The following is a 26458-nucleotide window of genomic DNA, read 5'->3' on the forward strand; positions in this document are numbered from 1 at the left end:
CCTTCCATTGGCTTCCCATAAAATTCAGAATAACTTATACACGCTTATTGATTACATTTAAAGCACTGCATGATCTTGCCCCCAGTTATATTTCTGATCTTCTCATTCCTCATTCCACTTCCCGACCACTCCGATCCTCAAACCTTGGTCTTTCATCCATCCCTCACTCCAACTGTAAAACAAAAGGTGACTGCGCCTTTGCAGTTTTAGCCCCAAGCCTCTGGAATAATCTCTCCCAACCATTAGATTTGCTGAATCTTTGGACTGTTTTAAGCGGCTTCTAAAAACCCATCTTTTCAGGCAAGCCTTTTTATAGATTCCCACCCCGACTCCTGTTTTGTTTCATTTTTAGCTTGTTCTGTTACTCCCAATGCCATGTTTTTATATTCACTCAATCTATTTTATGTATCTATTTGTATTTGGTGTATGGCGTGTAAAGCACTTTGTAACTGTATGTTTTTAAAAGTGCTATATAAATAAATTTTTCCTTGCTTGCTTGCTTGGTATGAATATTATCAATACATAGTGTTCTATGATAACTGTTGGTAACACTTGAATTTATCAGCTAATTGCTAATTTTCTTGTAAGCCACTTTGGATAAAAAAAACCCAAACTAAACGAGTAATGTAAATGTACTGGCACTTTAACAGTATAGTGATAGTAGTAGTAATAGTAGTAGTAGCAGTAGTAGTAATAATAGTAGTCATATTAGTGGTAGTAGTAATATCACTGCAGTAGTGATACTATGTATACCTGGAAGCGTATGGAAACCACCACGCCACAGATCTCCTCTCCCACCATAAACTGCTCTCCCAGCATGGCAAGGATGATGTTCTCCCAGAAGCGACTGGCCAGACCTTTACGAAGACGAATTATCCATTTACCTCCACTACGGTTAGCCTCATCCTAGACAGGCAGACAGACAAAAATAGATAAATAAAAATACATATATAGAAGAAAGCTGCAAGTGGCAATTAACCTCTGACACTTATGTGATATGGACCTATGTGAAAGTGTGATCCCTGTAGCATATTTGGTCTCTATGATGCTGATATATTTAGGCAAAATAAGAACATCTATGCGCTGCTGACTTTTGATTGGTTGATAGGGGCCATGTCTTTTAGCCATTTATATTTACTCATTCAGCAAATATTAGCTGATGGATGTTTTCAAATTTGTACCATGCCCTAAAATTGATTAGCTGTGAGGAACCAAATAAAAAGTACTAAAAATATTTTGATGCCTTTTAGTCATGGGCATCCGGAAATTATGCATGCCAGATTTGGACATGACTAGATCAACAGTCTTAAGAGACGATTGTAAAAGTATGTTTTCTAAAAATTCAAAATGGCTGACAAAAGTAAATTGCAGAGGGATCGCCTGTTCGAATCTCTGCGTTACCTCCAGCTTGGTCAGCCGTCCCTACAGACACAATTGGCTGTGTCTGCGGGTGGGAGGCCGGATGTGGGTGTCCTGGTCGCTGCAGTAGCACCTCCTCTGCTTGGTCGGGGCGCCTGTTCAGGGGGGAGGGGGAACTGAATAGCATGATCCTCCCACGCACTACGTCCCCCTGGTGAAACTCCTCACTGTCAGGTGAAAACAAGTGGCTGGCAACTCCACATGTATTGGAGGAGGCATGTGGTAGTCTGCAGCCCTCCCCGGATCGGCAGAGGGGGTGGGGCAATGACCGGGACAGCTCAGAAAATAGAGTAATTGGCCAAGTACAATTAGGGAGAAAAAGGGGGAGGGGAGGGGATAAAATATTTATAAAATTAAAAAAAAAAGCAAATTGCAGAGAGCTAGTTGTCATATGAAATATTCAATATTACCCAGAAATTATGGAACGAAAGAATCGTTTATTTTAAACTCAATCGTTTATAGGGGCCATATTATGCAAAATGTACCTTTTCATGTCTTGTCTACATAAATGTGTGCCCGGGGTGTCAAGAAAATACCAAACTACGAGGAAAAAAATCCTTTTCTCCTGCTCTATCTTTTTACTAGCTTTCATTTAGATTTGGCTTCCTTGATGACATCATGAAGAAATCTGTTGAACATAAGACCTCCTTCCAGCCCTTTCGTAGGCTGACGGTCCCTGACTACTAAAAACCTACAGAATCCACCTTGCTGTCCACCATTGTTGTTTCCTCACTAACACCGGCTCCGGTAACACAAACATGTCAAAGGCATGAAGAGCAAAGCGCGCAAATTATTCCACTGTTGGCTGCACCAACCAACACAAAAGTCTTTACGTCCTCCAATTATTTGAGGAAGTGAATATCCTTTGGATTCTCTTTTATTTTTGATGGAAATTTTCCCACAACAATTGAAAAACTGTTGTGTGTGCGAACCATTTTACTTTGGACTACTTTCTGTACGAGGGTCAGTACAAAGCAGGGGTTTTTTTTTTTACCTGTGCCCCCATCCGTAGGGTTAGTGGTTGTGTCAGGAATGACATCTGACATAAAATTTTGCCATATCAGTATGCGGATTGACATAATAATAATAATAACAATAATAATAATAAATCAATCTTATATAGCGCTTTTCTAGTACTCAAAGTCGCTTTACAATAAATGGAGGGAAACAAGATGACAGATGAACATAACACAGACATACAGGGGTGGATGGGAAGGGGGGCAGACATACAGGGGTGGATGGGAAGGGGGGCTACGAGAGGGAGAAGCGGCAGCCACACACGACGCCAGCAGTACTTTCTGACTTGGACAGATATAAAGGGAAAGAAAAACAAACATTACAAATCACATAAATCACAGATGCAGGTCAAGGGCTCAGTCCCCAGCCTGCCCCAGACCAGGGGTGTATGAGCGGACGGGGGGGGGGGGGGCACGAGAAGGCAATGGAGAAAAGGTGTGTCTTGAGACGGGATTGGAAGAGTGGGAGGGATTCTGAGTCTCTAATGATTTGGGGAAGTGAGTTCCAGAGGCTGGGAGCTACCCCCAGGTTCAACCTGAGGGTAGAGAGAAGGGAGGCTGAGGTGGATCTGAGGGACCGAGAGGATTGGTAGGGGGAGAGGAGATCGGTGACATATGGGGGAGCCAGTTTGTGAAGGGCTTTACAAGTAAGAACCAGGATTTTGTAACTGATTCAGTGGGATATGGGTAGCCAGTGGAGGTCTTTTAGGACTGGGGTGATGTGGTGCCAGGATTTGGTGAAAGTTAAAACTCAGGCGGATGCATTCAGGACCAATTGGAGTGTCTTGATAGAGCTAGCACTGATGCCATAGAGGAGTGAGTTGCAGTAATCAAGGCAGGAGGAGATGAAGGCATGGATCAATTCGGACATGACCATACCGAATCGGTCAAGGGGCAGGTTAACAACGGCCGGCATTGGTGCTATGCCATCACATGGTACTAATGGAAACTATAAAATCTGCTGTGGCAACCCCTGAAAAACATGGAACAAGCCGAACGAAGACACTGTTTATTGAGCAGGTTAGCCTGTTGAATGGACCTATTGCTAAGCCCCGCCCCCTTAATTACTGTTGCTAACTCGGATAAGCTACCCGGGCTGACTAGAGCGTTACAATGGCAGCTATCGGTATCAAAACTATATCCCAAGAGGCTATACATAACTTTTGGAGACAAAAGGACCTGATTTCATCTAGAAGCCATCAAAAAGGACTTCACTATGCTATTGAGGGACATGTACAACATTTAAAACTAGATATGGTGGATGACAAGCAAAAATTGGAGGTGAGAGTTTACAGATCACAATTGTAACCAGGTTAAAATTAATGTTTTTATTTTATTTTGTTTGAGTATGAAATATAACCAAATCCTGTCTGTGTGCTGTTATTTGTGTTTACTACATTTTATTTTATGTCATTATTTACTTTTATGTATGTTTTACAACGACCGTCATATACGTGTACTGTCGCTTTAAGAGAGAGGTCTTGTGGGTACACGGAAGAGGGAACGCGGGAGAGGCCATTTTTTGTTTTGTGGGAGGAGTCTCAAGCAGCAATCGAGCCGAGCCACGCGTGTTTCTTACGGTAGGACAGTTTTGCTGGTTGAGGAGAACGTAACCTTGAGTATCCCTGTAAGAAGATACTGCAAGCTGTGGGATAAAATACTTGTTTATCCTTTCTTACATCGGAGTCCCGTGGACGGTTTCTCCTTCTAATGCACACGAGTGAAGTCCGGGCAGTGGTTGAACTTCGACCCCCACGTCCGTAAGAAACACCGCTCCCGCTGGAGGACTGGACGTTTGTCGAAGGGTTTGAAACCAAAATAAATGGCAAGGTGGGCCAAATAGAGTCCTGTGTGTCCCCCCTCCTTCCTTGATCATGATGATGATGATGATGATGAGAGACTGAGGGCCCCCCACAACACCTGGGACCCCACCGAAAATAGAACACAACGCAGAGCTAATGATGAGAGTGACGGGCGTGCAGCAGGCTGACCAGCAAAGAACAGCATAGGACTGCCCCCGTTACACAATGCAAGAGGGAAAAGTCTCATCTCACGATCATCATGACTGCAGATAACATCATCCAGGACCAGCATTGTTTGTACACCACAGGGTAAGATAAATTAATTTACCTTCAATTAACTAACGTTAATCCTGGACAGGCACTGATATGTACATGTATTAGTTTATTTTATTAACTAGCTAGCATTACCCTGTACCTGCGTGACACATATGTAGACATTCTTGTTTATCTTCGTTACGTTGAGTTGACTGTGTGATCTGCCACACAGCTTAATCCACAGGACACATTTGGCTCTATCTTGTTTTGGTTAGGGAAATGGGATAAAATATACCCCATTGCCTATCCTCTCAGGATACCCCGTATCAGTGTTGCATGTACCCCATGCACATCGTTTGACCATTTTTGTTCAATTTATATCCATAAAAATCACAAAAACCACGACTTCTGATGCAACTCTGATGCTACTTAATGGAGTCATTAGCTCTAGATGGCCGAGTGAGCTCCCGCATGCATTTGGTACCCCACTGCCATTGGCTTGTCTGCATTCAAGAGATAGGTCCATTGTTAGCATGTTGCGTGGCTAATATGGCTAGATTAGATTAGATTAGATTAGATTGTTAAATCTAACATCTATTGTACTCCCATGGGATGGAGTGATGTTGGAGTAATGTAATATTGAGGGATAGTCAAGAGAAAATGTTTTTGTTTATGAATTTCCATACTGGATCCAGATTTCCATACCGGATTGAAATTTCCACACTGGATCAGTTGAGGCCCGGGTTACCAACGACTGCCACCGGTACTGTTGGCCAGCTGGGTGCCGGTGGAAACTATGCTACTGTTGGGTGAAGAAGAGGGGGAAGGCATGTCCAGAGGCAGCAGGAGAGGAGGAAGGGTAGGAATGTGGAGGTGAGAGTCAGAACTTTGAATGTTGGCATCATGACCAGCTATGGGTTAAATAGTGCCACTGCCAAGTTTATACCTCGGGAGAGGAATAGGCTACGGGAGTAAACCTCCACAGAAAATCAACATCTACAGTGCTTTTGCTTTTTGTTTTTCTTGCCCTTTTTGTATCTGTTTAAGTGGGAGAGTACTGCTGGCGTCAAGTGTAGCTGCCGCTTCTCCCTCTCGGAGCCCCCCTTCCCATCCACCCCTGTATCTGTTGTCTTGTTTCACCCCGTTTATTGTAAAGTGACTTTGAGTGTTAGAAAAGCACTATATAAGTTTGATTTATTATTATTATTATTATAACTGGTAAAGGGAGAGAGCTGGCTGATATGATGGAGAGAAGGAAGGTATACTGTGTGCAAGAGACCAGGTGGAAGGGGAGTAAGGCCAGGAGCATCGGAGGTGGGTTCAAACCATGGTGCAAATAGGAGGAGAAATGGGGTAGGGGTAATTCTGAAGGAGGAGTATGTCAAGAGTGTGCTGGAGGTGAACAGTGTCAGATAGAGGGATGAGTATGAAGCTGGAAATTGAAGGCGTATTGACGAATGTTATCAGTGCATATGCCCTGCAAGTTGGGTGAGAGATGGAAGAGAAAGAAGAATTCTGGAATGAGTTGGATGACGTGGTGGAGAGGTTACCCAAGGAGGAGAGAGTGGTGATTGGAGCGGACTTCAATGGACATGTTGGTGAAGGGAACAGAGGTGATGAGGAGGTGATGGGTAGGTATGGTGTCAGGGAGAGAAATGTGGAAGGTACATATTTCAAGAAGAGGGAGGCCCACAGGGTGACGTACAAGAGTGGAGGAAAGTGCACACAGGTGGACTATATCTTATGTAGAAGGCGCGATCTGAAAGGGATTGGAGACTGCAAGGTGGTGACTGGGGAGAACGTAGCTAGGCAGCACTGGATGGTGGTATGTAGGATGACTTTGGAGACCAAGAAGAGGAAGCAAGTTCAGGCAGAGCCAAGGACCAAATGGTGGAAGTTGTAGGAGGAAGACTGTTGTGTGGAGTTCAGGGAGGAGTTAAGACAGACACTGGGTGGTAGTGAAGAGTTGCTGGATGGCTGGGCAACCACTGCAGAAACAGTGAAGTAGACAGCTAGAAAGGTACTTGGTGTGTCATCAGGAAGGAAGGAGACTGGTCTTCCTTCCTTGCAAATAAAGTGATTTCAGTACCAGAGTAATATGTTCCATTTTTGTGTAAGGGCTCTCTCATTTCTTATGAGCTGAAGACGTCCTACTGACTGTTTGGGTAATCCTGGAAATCCTTCAACTTCCACCATTTGATCATTGGCCCTGCCTTCACTCGCTTCCTCTTCTCAGTCTCCAAAGTCATCCTACATACCAGAGCGTTAAAGTACTCTAACCTACTTGGGATGAATACATTGAACCAGTTTCTCAGAGTCAGCTTGAAATATGAATACTCTAAGTTTTGATATATTTTTAAGTGACTCAAACAGGTCCCCACCCCTCCCACACACAAAGTGGGCAAGACTCTGGATCTGATTTTGACTAGGAACTGCGCCACAGAAAATCTAACTGTCAACGCCCTACATTTGTCAGACCACTTTATTCCATTCACAGCCTCCTTACTGGAACATCTTCACGTACTGCCACAAATGGTCTCCTTCCATCGAAACATCCGGTCCCTTACACCAACCCAGCTCTCCAATGAGGTCTTGGCCTCCATGCCTCCTCATAATGAATTCTCTTCACTCCTTGTCAACGAGGCTACAGACACACTTTGTTCCTCACTAGCCTCCTCTCTTGATGATCTCTGCCCTATAGCATCCAAACCTGCTCATAACACCTAACACCTCCCCCCCTCTCCAGTTCATGGCTGAGATCATCAGAGAGCAAACGGCGGGGCTGAGAGCAGCAGAGAGAAAATGGTGTAAAACCAGAGTCCACTGACCTCAGTGACTATCAGTGTCTCCTAGCATCATTCTCCTCCAGTTTAAGAACAGCTAAGACCACTTACTATCAGAACACGATCTGTGGCACCACCGATGCTCAAAAAATGTTTTTTGCTTTTAACTCATTCCTCAATCCACCTCCTCCTCTGACACAAGTGCTCGCTCTCTGATTGACAACAATGGCCAATTGGCCGCCTCGCTCTCTCACTCTGGTTGCCAACAATAGCCCACTGGCTGTCTCTCACTGGTTGCCAACAATGGCCCACTGGCGCTGTTGGGTGTCTCTCTCCAAGGCTTATACCCAGCTGATGAGGATTGGAATCACCTGGGCTTAATCCGCAGCTCCACAGGAGGCGGGGCATTAGCTGGAGAGGGAAAATTACAGACACACAGCACTAGGGCCATAACACCCCCTCCCATAAAAACAAACCCTAGGTTTGTATACAAGAAGGTAATTGTACACAACACATGGCACTAGGGCCGTAACACCCCCTCCCATGAATACAAACCCTAGGTTGATACTCAAGAGGGTAATCCTCTTCACTCAGTTTGATGTTGGCATCATCCTTCTCCCCAAGCTGCTGCATCAGTCGGATGTTTTGCTCTTTCATTTTCTCAAGTGTCTGGCATGTCACATCCATCTCACTGAGCATGGCATCCTCCTGTTTCACTATTGAAAGCTTCTTGTTGAGGATGTCGATCTGCTCCTCTACAGAGCAAATCTTCCTCAGGGCCTCTGTCAGCCATTTTCTTGCCTTCCCTTTGCTCCCTCTTTTCCAGGTCTTTCAGCCTCTCCTCCTCTGCCTTGGTCTTCTCAGCCGCCATGAGCTAGACTTTGTCCCTCTGCTCCTTGGGCCCTGAGTGGTACATGTCAAGCAGCAGCTTCATCTCCCGCTGGGACTTCTGGGTTTTTTTGAGTTTTTCGCAGACAAACTTCAGCTGCTCCATCTCTTTCCTCTTTTGATTCGCCAGCTCCAAACGAAGCTTTTCTGCCTCAACTTGCATTGCATGGAACTGGCGTGTGAGGACAACGACGGCAGACTCGAGGTGTGCAATTCTCACCTCTTGCTTATGGGGCTGGTTTAGGCCCTCCCTATTCCCTCTTATCTGGGACACGACTGCCTGCCAAATGTGGTTTTGGCCTCACAATGGGTAACCAAATGTCTGGATCTATGGCAAAAAAAACCCACCATTTTTCCACTTTAGGTTTTGGAGGGGTACCGGCACGTGAAGCTTGGGTAATATGCAGGTTAGCATTTCATGAGTCGCCGCCACAGGGGGAGGAAATATTACGTGGCACAAAAATGCTTTTGTGTGTGAGCGCGAATTCGTCTGCCAACACTGCAGTGTGATGCAGAGTGGACACTTTCCGTTCATACTGCACCTCTAGCTGTCACATTTAATAACGTCTCTGCCTCCAATTTCTTCAGTTCCAACTCCCTGTGAAGCTGGAATTCTCTCTCCCTTTCCCTTTCCTCCTTTTCCAACTGGAGGCGAGCAAGACGGACTTTTAACTGCGCAGCCAACTTAGAACCAGGAGTAGACACACGTGACTCAAAAGTAGCCATAGCTAAGAGAACAAACAACAAACACCACACACGGTCTGAATGTTATTTAGCCTCTGCTACAGCCACTCAACCTCACAATTTTAAAGTCACGTCCACCACTGGCAAATTATGGCAAGCTGGAAATAAAACACAATTAGCCTAATAGACTAACTTCCCCGGTTCCTGCCTGGTTGGAACTTCACCTATCCATCTTCTTGGAGCGTGCCGGGCTCAGGGTGGCTTTAAAGGCTGAACTTTGGTGGCCTGAGCCTCGAAATGCCTATCCCCCGCCAGAGGACGTTGTCCCCACCCAGGATTACTCCTAAAACAAGAAAGGCAAAATAACAAAAGAGTGTCTGATGGAAAGACTGATCACAGCCTAGCTGGACACTCCCCTATTCTAACCAGGGAAACTGTCTGAGACACCAAACAAATTACAATACTCACCGCGCCCGCCACTGGAGACATGCCACACACAGCAACGACTTGCACACACAAGGAATCCACCTTCAAACTCTTATTCAAAAAAAAAAAAATCCTGGACAAGCCCTCAATTGTTACATTCCCCATTAAAGGGCCAGGGGATGAGGGGAAGTAACAAAGAAATTAAAATTGTCCCAGGGGAATAAGAAAAGTGGGAGGCGGAAACAGGTGTAAAAACCAACCCGAAGTCAATATATATAGAAAAAAGGCAACGAAAACACTGACTCTTAACTAACCCGCACCAAGACCTGGCCATCACCATTGACAACACCGTGGTGATGCCAACTCGGACTGTGAGGAATCTGGGTGTGATCCTGGACGACAAACTGTCGTTTTTCCGAAAACGTTGCATCGGTTGCTCGCTCCTGCAGATTTCTTCTCTATAACATCAGGAGGATTTGCCCATTCCTCACCGACGAGATGGCACAGGTCCTGATCCAGGCTCTGGTCATCTCCCGGCTGGACTACGACAACTCCCTCCTTGCTGGCGCCCCAGCGGTGGCCATCAGACCTTTGGAGCTTGTTCAGAAAGCTGCAGCTCGTCTGGTGTTCAACCGCCCTAAGTTCCCCCACACAACTCCCCTTCTCATTCCCTACACTGGCTCCCAGTAGCTGCTCGCATCCAGTTTAAGACTCTGGTGCTAGCCAACAGGGCAGTGAAAGGAACAGCTCTTTCCTATCTCCAGGCCATGGTCAAGCCCTACACCCCCGTCCGACCACTTCACTCTACTGCCTGCTGCCGATCGACCCGGTCACAGCTCTTTTCTGTCCTGGCCCCACAGTGGTGGAATGAACTCCCCCCTGATGTCAGGACAGTGGAGTCACTGCCCATCTTTCGGCGCAGGTTGAAAACTCACCTCTTTAAGAACTACTACCCTGTTACTTGTTCTTAGCACTTATTGTATTCACTCATTTTAAAAAAAATATCTTTCTTGCACTTTTACTTTAGCACTGGCTTGGCTCTTAGATGCTTGTTTAGATGCACTTATGACCTCTGATGACTAGTAGTTCCCCTGATTTCCTACGTTAAATGCACTTATTGTAAGTCGCTTTGGATAAAAGCGTCGGCTAAATGACTGTAATGTAATGTAAACAGGCTTGGATAACAAAACAATCTCAGATCAAACCAAAAAAGAAAAGAAACAAGAACACTAACACAGGTTTCACCCTCCTTCTCAAGGAGTATACAGTACTGACACAAGAACTCGCTCACTGGTTGCCAACAATGGCCCACTGGCGCTGTTGGGCGTCTCTCTCCAAGGCTTATACCCAGCTGATGAGGACTGGAATCACCTGGGCTCAATCAGCAGCTCCACAGGAGGTGGGGCATTACCTGGAGAGGGAAAATTACAGACACACGACACTAGGGCTGTAACACCATCCAACCGCCTACAGACCATTTCTCCCGCACTTAACCCCGCAGTCACACACATCATCAATACCTCGCTTACAACGGGTGTGTTCCCCACAGCATTTAGGCAAGCTTGGGTCACCCCGCTGCTCAAAAAACCTACACTCAACCTAGCCCAGGTTGAAAACTACAGACCCATTTCACACCTCCCCTTTCTATCAAAAATACTATATTTTTTTTGTTTTTAGTTGGTTCGGAGGTGGGATGAGGAACAGACATAGGAGTCGTTTCGTTGCAGTGGAAGAGCAGTCCAGTGCCTCTCTTTATTTGTGTCTCGCTTGTCACCTTGCAAAAATACAACAGAATTGGTACTTAAAATGCAAAATCTTGTCCATTAACAGTCTTTAACCTAGGCAGTGGTCATTTTTCAGGAATGCTCCAGTTAAGTAGTTATGCTGTAAGTAAGTAATTATGCTGAATATGGAGCTGCCAGGGAAGAGGAAAAGAGGAAGGCCAAATTGGAGGTTTATGGATGTGGTGAGGGAGGACATGTAGGTGGCTGGTGTGACAGAGGAAGATGCAGAGGACAGGAAGAGATGGAAATGGATGATCCACTGTGGCGCCCCCTAACGGGAGCAGCTAAAAGTAGTAGTAGTAGTAGTAGTAGCAGCAGCAGCAGCAGTAGTAGTAGTAGCTCCAGTTAAGTGATTAATAATTTTCAAATAAAATAGCCATACATTCAAAGCCACCACATTGGCACAAGATTGGTAATAAACTACAAAAATAAAAACATCTTTTTAAAAGTAACCGCAGTACACAACAATAAACTTCTCTGCATTCATATTTGTCCAATAAACTACACGGATGGCTAATCTAGCGAGATTCATGAGTGTGACTTTCACTTCCTACCTTGCAGAAATACAACAGAATTGTGACCTAAAATGGCTACAAACGACCAAAAAGGGCAACCACAACAGCTGAAGCAGAACAGAAACAGTAAAACAACGAGCGCGCCCCCTGGTGGCAACTCTAATTAATTTACCTCCTTACACCTACCCCCTGCAGTAGAGCTTACACCTAGCCCATGCAGACCGGCAGTTCCGACAGTCATCCTGGCTGGCGCTCGTTCTCTGGACAGAGGCATTTTTGGACTGTGTTGTTAACTGTTACTGTTTTTTTTTGTGGTTTTTTTGTTCTCTGTTTTTGGTGGTGTCGTTTTTGGGAAATTTGGGATGTGTGTTTTTGTCTTTTGTGTCACACTGCTGTGGGCTGGGGGAAACTTAATTTCGTTTCTTTTGTGTATACAACTACATGAAAGAAATAACAATAAATTGTTCCTCTTTGCTTGATGGCGTCCCAGCCATCAGACAACAAAATAAGCCACCCATAACAATTGGCACCATATTTTTGGTATGTGAAGTGTAATACATGTGTCATACACAGTGTCTAATAGCAGCACTCTTTTCTTGCTTTGGCTTTCTACCACAGCATCCATCCTCCGTCTATCTTCTGCTGAGCAGTTTCAACTCCACAACTATTGACTGATACGACAACCTGTTGGGAGGGTGTCTGTCTCTCGCGGGGTTCTTCCTTACAGGCTCTGGGGGAATGCGCTCTTGTGGGCTGGTCCATTCCCCCCCTGCCTTTTTCCTGAAGTAGTTCTTTGGGACTTGCCTTCTCCCTCATCCAGCTCACTTTGATCCTCCATGACATCCAACCCTTCAGTCTGGGCTCCACTTGCACTCTCCTCAAGGTCCTCAGGATCACCATCTTCCACATCCTCTGATCCACTGCATGAGATGCTGGCTTCTGCTTTTGGCTCACTTCCCTTAGTTGCCTCCTGCTGGGGCCACAGGGGAAAAACATGCACTGAGTAAGAAGGTTATGGTGGACCACTCTTTCTCTCACTCCATCTTCAGACCAAACCACGTACACGGGTATGCCAGGCTGTTTCTTTACGAGAATGGCTGGCATTCCCATCTATCACCAAGCTTCTGTTTGTCTTCCATGTAACATATTTTTATCAGGACCCTGTCCCCCTGGCTTGAACACTTGGCACTTTGCTTTGCGGTCATAGTGTCTTTTCTTCTGTTCTTTGGTTTGCCTACACATCTGGTTGGCCTTGTCATAAGCATATTTCAGACAGTCCTGAAGAGTATGGGTATATTCACTGAATTCATATTGGTCCTCATTCGCTGACAGCCCAAAGACCAGGTCAACTGGGAATCTGTCTGTCATACATTATAAAGTATGGAGTGTATCCAGTTGAGTCATGATGCATACAGTTATAGGCAGAGGGGAACTCTTAGGGACTTCTTTGACTTTAGAGAAGGCCCAACATATCAGCATTTTAATTCAATTCAATTCAATTCAATTTTATTGTCAGTAAAAACAATGTGCAGGCACATGTTAAAAATGAAATGAGGGCTATGGCTTCACCAATCAGTGCAAGACAGACACAGACAAACACAGCAAACACAATATAAGTTATACACACATGAAGACCAAAAGCTAAAAATAAGTTAAAAGAGAGCAAGAGTACAAAGTATTTAAAAATATCTACAGAAATTCAGTGGGTAGCCAGGTTCAGGTGAGCAACAGCTTGTGGAAAGAAGCTGGTTTTGAGCCTGGTAGTGCGGGCTCTGAGGCTCCTGTAGCGCCTCCCAGAGCGCAGGGGGGAGAACAGTCCATGGTTGAGGTGGGTGGGATCTCTGCTGATGCTCAGACCCCTTCGAAGGCAGTGTTTGTGATAAATGTATTTTATGGCTGGGAGCTGGGTACCGGTGATATGCTGGGCTGCCTTGACGACCCGCTGCAGAGCTTTCTGGTCTACTGAGGTGCAGTTGCCGTACCACACTGAGATGCAGCTGGTCAGGATGCTCTCTGTGGTGCAGTGGTAGAAGTTGGTGAGAATTTTGGGTGGTAGACGGGCGCTCCTCAGCCTCCTCAGGAAATGCAGGCATTGTTGGGCCTTTTTCACAAGGGCCTGGGTGTTTAATGTCCACGAAAGGTCCTCGCTGATGTGGACTCCAAGGAATTTAAAGCTCAGCTGATACCAGATGCCCTAGGTACTGAACTTTCTTTTTCAGATTCAGATTCAGACAACTTAATTAATCCCAGAAGGGCAATTTAGTTTTACAATCTACCCAGACCATACACAAGCTCACAGACAAGCGGCAATCAGCAGTATGTCAGAGACAACAGACAGATTAGTACATGGGCAAGAGATGCACACTGTCACCCTCGTGTGGCCAGACACACGTGAGGACCAGGCGAAGGATATAAATTCACACAAGTTAAAAGAATAAATAAATAAACAAACAAACAAACAAAGCATCCCAAGATGCAATGCATGTTACATTCCACCACTACATTCAGTGAACGTTCAGGCCCACAGGCCATGTGAAAAACACACAAGGTATAAACCAACTATTGTGGTTTAAAACAATATAAAGCCACGTATTTAAAATTACTGTTCTCAGCATTTAACAGCCTGATAGCAGAAGGAATGAAGGACCTAGAATAGTGATTCATTTTCCTAGGGGGCGCTTTATAGCGACGTCCTGAGGGTATTACAGTGAATTCACTGGACAGGATGTGGTCAGATTTGTAATAATTCCTTTTGCTTTGTGGGCCACATGTTACTCCCAGAGAGAGCACAAGTCTCTCTGCTGGACTCCGGTTATCTTGGAACAGACCTTAACCATACTGTTTAGGCTGTTCCTGTCCTTCACATGCAACCCATTAAACCAAAAAAAATAAAGGAGAAAGTTAAAAGACTTTCAATAAATGACTGGTAGAAAATGCATGAGATGGTTTTACACACACTAAAGGAGTTAAGTGAATTCTTTGTTTTCCATGTTTGACAATGAAATCTGTGTTCACATCAAACTTGAGTTTGGAGTCGAACACGGTTCCCAAGTACTTATAAATGTCAACAATTAGAACATCTTCACCATGCATAGTGCTAGCTTTGGGTTTATCACTGCTCTTCCTAAAATTAATGATCAGTTCCTTAGTTTTTGATACATTAAGGTCAAGGAAGTTATCATCGCACCAATCAGCAAAGGCAGGTAGGGCACAACCGTGATCTGACTCCAAGCCCTGAAGAACAGACAAAAGTGCGGTATCGTCAGAATTTCACCAGGTAGCTACCCTCTTTAGAAGACCTGCAGCTGTCTGTATACTAAATAAAAAGCAGGCTGGAAAGAACGCAACCCTGTTGTGAGCCTGTTTCAGGCCAGGATATTGAACATAACTCCATTAACTAAAGCCTGCTGGGTTCTGTCTGTTAAAAAGTTTAAAAGCAGCATTAAAAGCTGATCAGGTAAATTAAAATAAGAAGCAAGCCACTTGATCAAAATGTGAGGTTGGATCTTGTTAAAAGCCGAAGAAAAGTCAGCAAATAAAAGACTCACATGAGAATTGGGTTTCTCCAGGTGCTTATATACTTTATCGAGGATACAGAGTTTTACATCCGCCACACCCTTGCCAGCTTGATAAGCAAACTGCAAGGGGTCTACTTTGCCATCAACTACGGAGACAACATCATCTTTTTCATCAGATGGCACTTTGATGGCTTCAGCATCAGCCCATGCTCATGGAGCCAATCACACACCAGTTGCAGCCGTTCCAGATGTTATTCAAAGGTCTTCGAGAAGATGATGACATCATTGATGTAGATAAGCAGATTAATGTAGTGAATTCAAGGGGCAGCCGGAAATCAAAGAATGACGACTTGCTAGGCAAGGGCTAGCAAGTCTAGTCATCCGTGCTTGTTATACTATCCCCCTCCTTCGGGAAACATGTCCCGGCACTTCAGCATAACAGCTCCCTCACGTCTCTGGGCGCATATGCTTCCAATGGCCTCATGGTTGCATCATCCCACTTCTGACACTAATGTAGCAAATACAGGAGGCAGCTGGGAACCACCGCCGAAACTAGGAATCGAACCCGAGTAGCCTGGACCACGGGCGCCTGCGCTAACCAGTCAACAAAAGGGTCTGACCCGTTAGCCAAAGGCTCTAGCAAATCTAGTGATCCGTGGTCGTTACATATACTTTGAAACTTCATTAATAAATATATTAACTGTATTAGCATCACAATTAGCATTAATGTAAGGTTTGTAAATTAATCTATCAATATTCATTTATTCATAGAAGCACCTCACTGTGACATCAACCTCTGTTCTAGGGAGCACGTGGATCCTGAATGGTCTGGAGGAGCTGATCAGCTGGCCCTGCATGAGATTCAAGACAGTGAAGTCCAGATCCCTGGTGCTGAAGAAAGGAAAGACCGTCGAGAAGTTCGGCTTTGCTCTTGCCAGCACACAGATACCACCCATCACCATGAAGCCTGTAAAGAGCCTAGGAAAGGTAATTCGCAGCAGCCTGAGGGACGCAGATTCCATCCAAGCAACCAACAAACAGCTGGAAGCCTGGTTGGCTGCTTTGCATAAGAAAGGCCTTCCTGGCAAGTTCAAAGCCTGAGTATACTAACATGGCAACATACCACACATTCTCTGGTCCCTCTTGGTCTACGAGGTCACAATCTCCACAGTCAAAGGCTTTAAGAGGAGGATCAGAAGCTTCCTACAGAAGTAGCTGGGACTACCTTGAAGCCTGAACAACATCACCCTTTATGGTCAGAACAACAAGCTGAACCGTGTTACCTCCAGCTTGGTCGGGCATCCCTACAGACACAATCGGTCGTGTCTGTGGGTGGGAAGCCAGATGTGGGTATGTGTCCTGGTCGCCGCACTGAAGCCTCCTCTGGTCGGTCGGGGTGCCTATTCAGGGGGGAGCGGGAACTGCGGAGGATAGTGTGATCCTACATCACCCTGGCGAAACTCCTCACTGTCAGGTGAAAATAAGGGGCTGGCGACTCCATATGTATCGGAGGAAGCAGGTGATGGTCTGCAGCCCTACCCAGATCAGCAGAGAGGGTGGAGCAGAGACCGGGACGGCTCAGAACAGTGGGGATATTTGGCCAGATACAATTGGTGAGAAAAAGGGGGAAACAATAAAAAAAAAGAACAACAAGCTGAAGCTCCCCATCAGCAGCTTGAATGACGATTTTAAGATGAGCTGTACAAGGGAGGTGTTACAATACCAGGAGTCTTCCTTCCCAAAGCTCCCCCAAGCTGACAATGATGTCAGGGCAGGATGGAAGTGGAGGGCAGCAGAGGCTGTGACAGTCGTCGAATTTCGACTGAAACACAGCGTGCCGATGGGTGCAGTGACTTGTGGGCTGGCATTGGTAACAGCATGACACCACGTTAAGACAAGGTGCAGGGCAAGGACAGGAGGACACTGATCCAGGAGGAGGTGCCGGCATCAGTCGAGAAGGAGCATACCAGCAGGATGGTTGGAATGCGACAGCAAAGAGTTTGGGCAAGATGGGAGCAAGCGGTGGTGCACAAGTTCTCATGGGCCGAGCTTTGGAGGTCTGAGTCTAGTCATATCAAGTTCTCCATCCATATGTTCTACCAAGCCCATCCAACCTGTTCTGCTAGGGGAAGGTGGAGTCACCAGTATGCATGCTGTGCCTCACAAGAGGAACACTGGAGCATATCCTCAGCTGCTGTTTGAATGCCCTGGGGATGGGCTGCAACAGTTGGTGCCACGACTAGATCCTGAAGGCCATTAGGGACACTATCTGCAATGGGGTCAGCCATTGCAAGAGCCTCTACCCAGGGAAGAAGACCATCACTTTCATCAGGACTGGGGAGAGGCCAACACCAGCTGCCAGGACCACCTCTGCTGGCCTGCTTGCAACAGTACAAGACTGGAAGTTGAAGGTTGACCCGGGGAGCCAACTCAGGTTTCCAGAGACTTTCGCTGTAACAATGCTGAGGCCAGACATGGTGCTGCTCTCAGAGGCCTTTAAGCAGATTGTCCTCTTGGAAATCACCGTCCCATGGGCGGACCACATTGATAGCACTGAAGCCAATGAGAGGAAGAAGGCGAAGTATGCCGAGCTGGTGGAACATGCCGCAACAATGGGTAGTTTGCACCCATTGAGGAGGGATGCAGAGGGTTTGCTGGCCAGTCCCTCTGCATGGTCTATAATATGGTAGGCATCACAGGGCCCAGCAAACGAAGGGCCATCTAGTTGGTCACAGAGGAACCTGAAGTTGCATCAGGATAGCTGTGGATAAGGAGAGGTGATCTGTGGGTTAGGTAGTACTACCTGGACACAAGCTGAGACTTGATCAATTCTGGCTGGGTCGCCTAGGTGAGGAGGTCTGATTGTTGAAAGACCTGAAAAATCTGAGGACCCCAGGTTACATCACTGAGGATGTGTCCAGGTGCGTCACAAGATGTATTCTAGAGATGTCTCTATAGTTGAATGAATCCTTTTTTTATGTAAAATATCAGTACTTAACTGGTATTTTATTTTGAGCCACTAGTCAACCTTACCACTTGTACAGGGCACTTGGCATCACAGTCAGAACTAGTCAGCCTTTGAATTCCTATATGTTGCAATCGAAACACCACTAGTTCACTTGTAAAGTAACAACATTGTGACATGTTTACTAGTTAAGTTGCACAGATTGCATTTGCATAGATTCACTTGCAAGTTCACTAGTTGCATGCACTTCTGTTCACTAATTCAACAGTGAAGTAAACATGTGTACTAGTTCACTCGTAAAGTCAGTACATCCACCAGTGAATCAATCACAAATACCTTTATTTGCCGGGGTACATTACACGCACTAGGAATTTTACTCGGTGTTCTCCATGCAGCTCAGTAGTACAGTACAATAACTAAACAGAATATCCATTAAATACAATAGTGTACAATACAACAGTGGATACAAAACGTCCATCCATCCATCTATTATCTGAACTGCTTATCCTGTTCTCAGGGTCGTGGGGATGCTGGAGTCTATTCCAGCAGTCATTGGGCGGCAGGCGGGGAGACACCCTGGACAGGTCGCCAGGCCATCACAGGGCTGATGCTGACACACACACACACACACACACACACACACACACACACACACACACACACACACACACACACACACACATTAATTCCTAGGGACAATTTAGTACGGCCAATTCACCTGACCTACATGTCTTTGGACTGTGGGAGGAAACCAGAGCCCCCAGAGGAAACCCATGCAGACACAGGGGAGAACATGCAAACTCCACACAGAGGACAACCCGGGATGAACCACCAAGGATGGACTAACCCGGGGCTCAAACCTACGACCTTCTTGCTGTGAGGTGACCGCGCTAACCACTGCGCCACCGTGCTACCAGATAAAAAACGTGAAATATACAATAAAATACTCAATACAAAACCTACAATATACAATAAAATATAATATACAGTACGGTATACAATACAACATACAGCATCAGGATGGTGAGTAGTATTAGTTAAATATAAATATAAATAAATGCTAAATAATAGCTGATGTGTGAAATTCACAGTACGTAAGTGTTAATGTAGTATGAGTAATTAATACCGAAGGCACAGTGGTACCACTTAAGTACACCATACCATATAAGAGTTCAGGAGATATTGAGAAGGGCTACTGCTTAGGGATAGAAGCTCTTCTGGTGATGTGTGCTTTTAGTCTTGATAGACCTGTACGACATCCGAAAGGCAGTCTAATGAACAGGCTGTGGGCTGGATGGGAGGGTTCAGCCACTATCTCCCTGTACATTTGCTGGCTCTGGAGCTCTGCTGCGTAGGTCTTTGATAGAGGACCTACACAGTAGAGATGCAGTTATTGGTGTACAGGGAGTAGAGCAGAGGGGATAGCACACAGCCTTGTGGGAAACCCGTGCTAACTGTGACAAGATCAGACAGGTGAGGGTGCATTCTTAAGTATTGCCTCTTGTCGGTCAGAAAGTTTGTAATGCAATGATAGATGGAGGAATCAGTGCTCAGCTGGGTCAGTTTGCTATGCAGGTGGTCTGGGATAATGGCATTGAAGGCTGAGCTGAAGTCCACAAACAGGACTTTTGACATAGGTGTTTGGTTTGCCCAGGTGCAGAGCAAGGATGTAGTGGAGCCCCATGTTGACAGCATTCTGAGTGATTGGACCTGTATGCAAACTGAAAGAGGTCCATAAGATGTTCAGTGGAGGTTTTGAGGTAGGAGAGGACCAAGCATTTGAATGTTTTCATAATCACAGAGGTGAGGGTGACCGGTCTGTAGTCGTTCAGACAGGAGATTTTGGAATTTTTAGGTACCAGGACAACAACGGCTGATTTGAAGCAGACAGGGACTCGGCATAGGTTGAAAGACTGGTTGAAAGTGTCTGTGAAAACTGGAGCCAGCTAACTGGTGCAGTGTTTAAGGACAGCAGGTGACACCATGTCTGGGCCTGGAGTTTCATATATTATCTATGGGAAAAGCCTGAAATTCAGCATGGGAATGTTGGTCATGTCCCCATAATGTTCAGCAGTTCTTCCTGTGTGAAGGGAATCCGCATAGTGACACATAAAACAAATAAACACAGAAACAACAAGTACTGGAGCACGAGAACAACAAACCACGGCTACTAGCGAGCGCCACCTCCCTTTCAGTTACAGTATAGGGATCATTACAGGACAGTAAAGTGGGCATAAATGGAAGTCACCTTTAGAAATATTTAAATGGATGTGGTTTTCAGGAATTCTGTTTGAAAAAATATTGTCTCAGATCCGACTATGGCCGGACTCGAAGCAGCAATAATTGGCAGCACTGTCTTCGGGAGGCAGGCAGAGTTGGCTTGTGTTCGTCACATGAATGTGTCTCTGTGTGTGTCGGAAAAGGCAGTGGTTCGGCCTGGATTCGCCTTGTCCCGGAAATGGCGAGGCATCTCCTTCGAGACTGTCGGCCGGAGAGATACAGTTGGCAAACGCATACAGTATGAGGGTGGGTGTTTGAACTAGAATAGGGAGCGATTGGCCACTAAATTGGGAGAAAAAGGGAAAAATCCAAAATAAATTTTAAAAAAAATGTCTGCGATACTGAGCTGAGAAAATAATTGAACTGATATTTTCTCAACTTGTTATCATAGAAATAACGTGTTATAATATGTCACCTTCTCTATGCAATGATCTCTAAAAGAATGTGTCAAATACCCCACGAGAAACACTACAATTAATCTTATTTGTGATACTGGTAATATTAGAAAACATACCAACCACAACCACTGCTGCAATGACCGAGGTGCCAAGAGTGACCGTCCTGCGGGAGTGCAGCTCTTGATTTGTTTTGAAAGAAACAATTCTTTTCAACAAGGCTGTATTGTCATTAAAGCAACAGACTGTTACTCGGTCACCACGTGTTATGGACTCACTGACAAACTGCTGAGCTACCTCACTTCTACTACATGTCAGTAATGCAACAGACTGTTACTCAGTCACCACGTGTTATGGACTCACTGACAAACTGCTGAGCTACCTCACTTCTACTACATGTCAGTAAAGCAACAGACTGTTACTCAGTCACCACATGTTATGGACTCACTGACAAACTGCTGAGTTACCTCACTTCTAATACATATCGGTGAAGCAACAGACTGTTACTCAGTCACCACGTGTTGTGGACTCACTGACAAACTGCTGAGCTACCTCACTTCTACTACATGTCAGTAAAGCAACAGACTGTTACTCAGTCACCACGTGTTGTGGACTCACTGACAAACTGCTGAGCTACCTCACTTCTACTACATGTCAGTGAAGCAACAGACTGTTACTCAGTCACCACATGTTATGGACTCACTGACAAACTGCTGAGTTACCTCACTTCTACTACACGTCAGTAAAGCAACAGACTGTTACTCAGTCACCACATGTTATGGACTCACTGACAAACTGCTGAGCTACCTCACTTCTACTACATGTCAGTGAAGCAACAGACTGTTACTCAGTCACCACATGTTATGGACTCACTGACACACTGCTGAGCTACCTCACTTTACTAAACGTCAGTGAAGCAACAGACTGTTACTCAGTCACCACGTGTTGTGGACTCACTGACAAACTGCTGAGCTACCTCACTTCTACTACATATCAGTGAAGCAACAGACTGTTACTCAGTCACCACATGTTATGGACTCACTGACAAACTGCTGAGCTACCTCACTTCTACTACATGTCAGTAAAGCAACAGACTGTTACTCAGTCACCACGTGTTGTGGACTCACTGACAAACTGCTGAGCTACCTCACTTCTACTACATATCAGTGAAGCAACAGACTGTTACTCAGTCACCACATGTTATGGACTCACTGACAAACTGCTGAGCTACCTCACTTCTACTACATGTCAGTGAAGCAACAGACTGTTACTCAGTCACCACGTGTTATGGACTCACTGACAAACTGCTGAGCTACCTCACTTCTAATACATGTCAGTGAAGCAACAGACTGTTACTCAGTCACCACGTGTTGTGGACTCACTGACAAACTGCTGAGCTACCTCACTTCCACTACATATCAGTGAAGCAACAGACTGTTACTCAGTCACCACATGTTATGGACTCACTGACAAACTGCTGAGTTACCTCACTTCTAATACATGTCAGTGAAGCAACAGACTGTTACTCAGTCACCACGTGTTATGGACTCACTGACACACTGCTGAGCTACCTCACTTCTAATAAATGTCAGTGAAGCAACAGACTGTTACTCAGTCACCACGTGTTATGGACTCACTGACAAACTGCTGAGCTACCTCACTTCTACTAAATGTCAGTAAAGCAACAGACTGTTACTCAGTCACCACATGTTATGGACTCACTGACAAACTGCTGAGTTACCTCACTTCTAATACATGTCAGTGAAGCAACAGACTGTTACTCAGTCACCACATGTTATGGACTCACTGACAAACTGCTGAGTTACCTCACTTCTAATACATGTCAGTGAAGCAACAGACTGTTACTCAGTCACCACGTGTTATGGACTCACTGACAAACTGCTGAGCTACCTCACTTCTACTACATGTCAGTAAAGCAACAGACTGTTACTCAGTCACCACATGTTATGGACTCACTGACAAACTGCTGAGCTACCTCACTTCTACTACATGTCAGTAAAGCAACAGACTGTTACTCAGTCACCACATGTTATGGACTCACTGACAAACTGCTGAGCTACCTCACTTCTAATACATGTCAGTGAAGCAACAGACTGTTACTCAGTCACCACGTGTTGTGGACTCACTGACAAACTGCTGAGCTACCTCACTTCTACTACATGTCAGTGAAGCAACAGACTGTTACTCAGTCACCACGTGTTATGGACTCACTGACAAACTGCTGAGCTACCTCACTTCTACTACATGTCAGTGAAGCAACAGACTGTTACTCAGTCACCACATGTTATGGACTCACTGACAAACTGCTGAGCTACCTCACTTCTACTACATGTCAGTGAAGCAACAGACTGTTACTCAGTCACCACGTGTTATGGACTCACTGACAAACTGCTGAGCTACCTCACTTCTACTACATGTCAGTAAAGCAACAGACTGTTACTCAGTCACCACATGTTATGGACTCACTGACAAACTGCTGAGCTACCTCACTTCTACTACATGTCAGTAAAGCAACAGACTGTTACTCAGTCACCACATGTTATGGACTCACTGACAAACTGCTGAGCTACCTCACTTCTAATACATGTCAGTGAAGCAACAGACTGTTACTCAGTCACCACGTGTTGTGGACTCACTGACAAACTGCTGAGCTACCTCACTTCTACTACATGTCAGTGAAGCAACAGACTGTTACTCAGTCACCACGTGTTGTGGACTCACTGACAAACTGCTGAGTTACCTCACTTCTACTACATGTCAGTGAAGCAACAGACTGTTACTCAGTCACCACATGTTGTGGACTCACTGACAAACTGCTGAGCTACCTCACTTCTACTACATGTCATGGAAGCAACAGACTGTTACTCAGTCACCACATGTTATGGACTCACTGACAAACTGCTGAGCTACCTCACTTCTACTACATGTCAGTGAAGCAACAGACTGTTACTCAGTCACCACATGTTGTGGACTCACTGACAAACTGCTGAGCTACCTCACTTCTACTACATATCAGTGAAGCAACAGACTGTTACTCAGTCACCACATGTTATGGACTCACTGACAAACTGCTGAGCTACCTCACTTCTACTAAATGTCAGTAAAGCAACAGACTGTTACTCAGTCACCACGTGTTTTGGACTCACTGACAAACTGCTGAGCTACCTCACTTCTACTACATATAAGTGAAGCAACAGACTGTTACTCAGTCACCACATGTTATGGACTCACTGACAAACTGCTGAGCTACCTCACTTCTACTACATATCAGTGAAGCAACAGACTGTTAGTCACCACATGTTATGGACTCACAAACTGCTGAGGTACCTCACTTCTACTACACGTCAGTAAAGCAACAGACTGTTACTCAGTCACCACATGTTATGGACTCACTGACAAACTGCTGAGTTACCTCACTTCTACTACATATCAGTGAAGCAACAGACTGTTACTCAGTCACCACATGTTATGGACTCACTGACAAACTGCTGAGCTGCCTCACTTCTACTACATGTGATGATGCTAAATATTTAGCTCAATATACCGAGGAATAGGAGCATTTAAAGACTGCCCAGTCTAGATCATGAGGAGAGTCTGGCTGCAGTCATGCAGAAGATGCCGAGCAGCTTTGCTGCTACGCCCCCTGATTATTTTAAGTAGTATTACAGTAGTAGTGTCAGAAGTAGAACATTGATCGCACTAATCCAATTAATAGCCGGTGTAATTTTAGCAGTAACAGTAACGACAGTAGGGTATAGTAGCGGTAGTAGAAATAGCAATAGGTAGTAGCAGTAATAATAGTAGCATTAGTAGTAGTATTAATAGTATGTTTAGAATGTTAACAGTAACAATAGCAGTGATAGTATAGTAGTAATATTACTTTTGGCATATAGTAGGTAGCAATGGTAGTAATAGCAGTCATATCACATCAGATATACGAGTAATAGGGGCAGTAATAATATTGTAGTCATAAATAATACATAGTAGTAATAGTAGCAGTAGTAGACATAGTATCAACACTATAGTTAAGTATCAGCAGTACCTCCCACATTGGTTTGATTCCTTCTTTAAACAGGTGAAAGTCGCTGTGACCGGTCAGGTCTCCTGGTCGGACCAGATGGCTGTAGAACTTCCAGAATTGCTCCACCTACACACACACACACACGGGCTTTGACCTTAATTCATGTGTTAAAGCAAGAAAAAGGACAAGACTGAAAAAGGGAATGGGTGGGTCGGCGGGTGAGGGGTGTCGGAGTGAAGATGGCAGATTATACTGATTTTAGTGCAATTTCACAGCCTTAGGGAAAGACGGGGAAAATAAGTATGTCTGTATATTCAGTTTGAGTGAGATGTCCATAACCAAGCCTGTATTAATGCAAGGACTTACTGGGGCGCAAGCCCCGGTGCCCGGCAACGTGAGGGGGCCCACGAGGCTCGGGGTCTTCTGTGTATGTACTCCTGACTGATGTGTGTGTCGTGTGTGTGTGACGGGGGGGGGGGGGGTGCTTAATATCTGACAAATCACAATGTCAGCCCCGTTGATTGACAGGTCTGACAGTGACATTAGGCTACCAATCACACGTATGATGTGCCTGTCAAGGCTGTCATAATTGTCCAATGAATGACTTGCTGTTTTTCAAGTGTATACAACAATAACTTTACCACTCAACTTGCTTGCTGCTTGAAACTTGCTGTCTGGAGAAAAAAAACATGTCTGGAAACAAGAAATGTGAAAGTGGAGCTCAGAAAAGGAAAACCCAAAGAGAGAAAGTGCAGCGGGAGTCACCGTTATTAAGAAAAATCCCCAAACCGACTGAATATTTCAGAGCTGCAAGCCCCGACCCTGAGGCTGAAAACTGTTCCAAGTGAAACCACGATGACGTCGAGGACACCGGCGGAATTACCACCTGCTTCTACAGGTTAGGTATCTAGCAAGCTAGATCACCAGCCAGTCAGACCAGCTTGGTCTAGTCAGAAAGGCACGAACTGAGGAAGCCTCTTGGATGAGAGGCGAAACGTCTTCACGGATATATACCAAGTCCAGTTGCACTTGATTCAACTCCTTTGGATAACCATGACCTGGATGAATGAGAACGTTCACAGACATCTAGCAAGCTACGTTGTTGCAAACTTAGCAAAGCAATGATTATACACAATTCCAGATAGCATTACCGACAGCGGCCGAGGGGACAAACCACAAAATGGCGACAGGGAGTGAGGTACTCAAGGCTCATCAATGCGCGAGGGCAACAAAGACTATCCCATCTGGTCCGAACCAAGAGAAGGTCTTCTTTGGCACAAGTCACATATTTTATTTATTTATTTATTTGGGGGGGGGGGGTTCCCTCTTTTTCTCCCCAGTTGTACTTGGCCAATTACCCACTCCTCTGAGCTGTCCCGGTCACTGCTTCACCCCCCCCCCCCCACACACACACACACACACAGCCAACCCGGGAAGGGCTGCAGACTACCACATGTCTCCTCCGATACATGTGAAGTCACCAGCCGCTTCTTTTCACCTGACAGTGAGGAGTTTCACCAGGGGGACGTACCGCATGGATAAATGAATGAATGAACAAATGAATGTCTTTATATGTCATTGCACAGCTGTAAACGAAATTAAGCGCAATTCCCCAGTGGTACAAACAAGATAAAAAATTTTTAAAAACAATACATACAAATAGACATACATTTGCAGCACAATAAA

General features: G+C 45.3%; 1 protein-coding gene across 3 annotated transcripts in view; it reads right to left on the bottom strand.

Annotated features, from left to right (window-relative positions):
- Window positions 1-26458, bottom strand: part of eif4e2rs1 (eukaryotic translation initiation factor 4E family member 2 related sequence 1) — a 93208-nt gene that overhangs the window by 16251 nt on the left and 50499 nt on the right. For 2 of the 3 annotated variants that reach the window (XM_056300387.1, XM_056300385.1), the window contains 2 exons: window positions 24794-24898; window positions 754-906 (listed from right to left, as the gene is read on the bottom strand). In XM_056300387.1, the coding sequence (XP_056156362.1) occupies window positions 754-906; window positions 24794-24898 (258 nt within the window). The remainder of the gene's footprint in view (window positions 1-753; window positions 907-24793; window positions 24899-26458) is intronic. The other variant, XM_056300386.1, reaches the window with a different exon arrangement.

The sequence above is a fragment of the Lampris incognitus genome, chromosome 20 (assembly GCF_029633865.1).
Source record: "Lampris incognitus isolate fLamInc1 chromosome 20, fLamInc1.hap2, whole genome shotgun sequence".
NCBI lineage: Eukaryota > Metazoa > Chordata > Actinopteri > Lampriformes > Lampridae > Lampris > Lampris incognitus.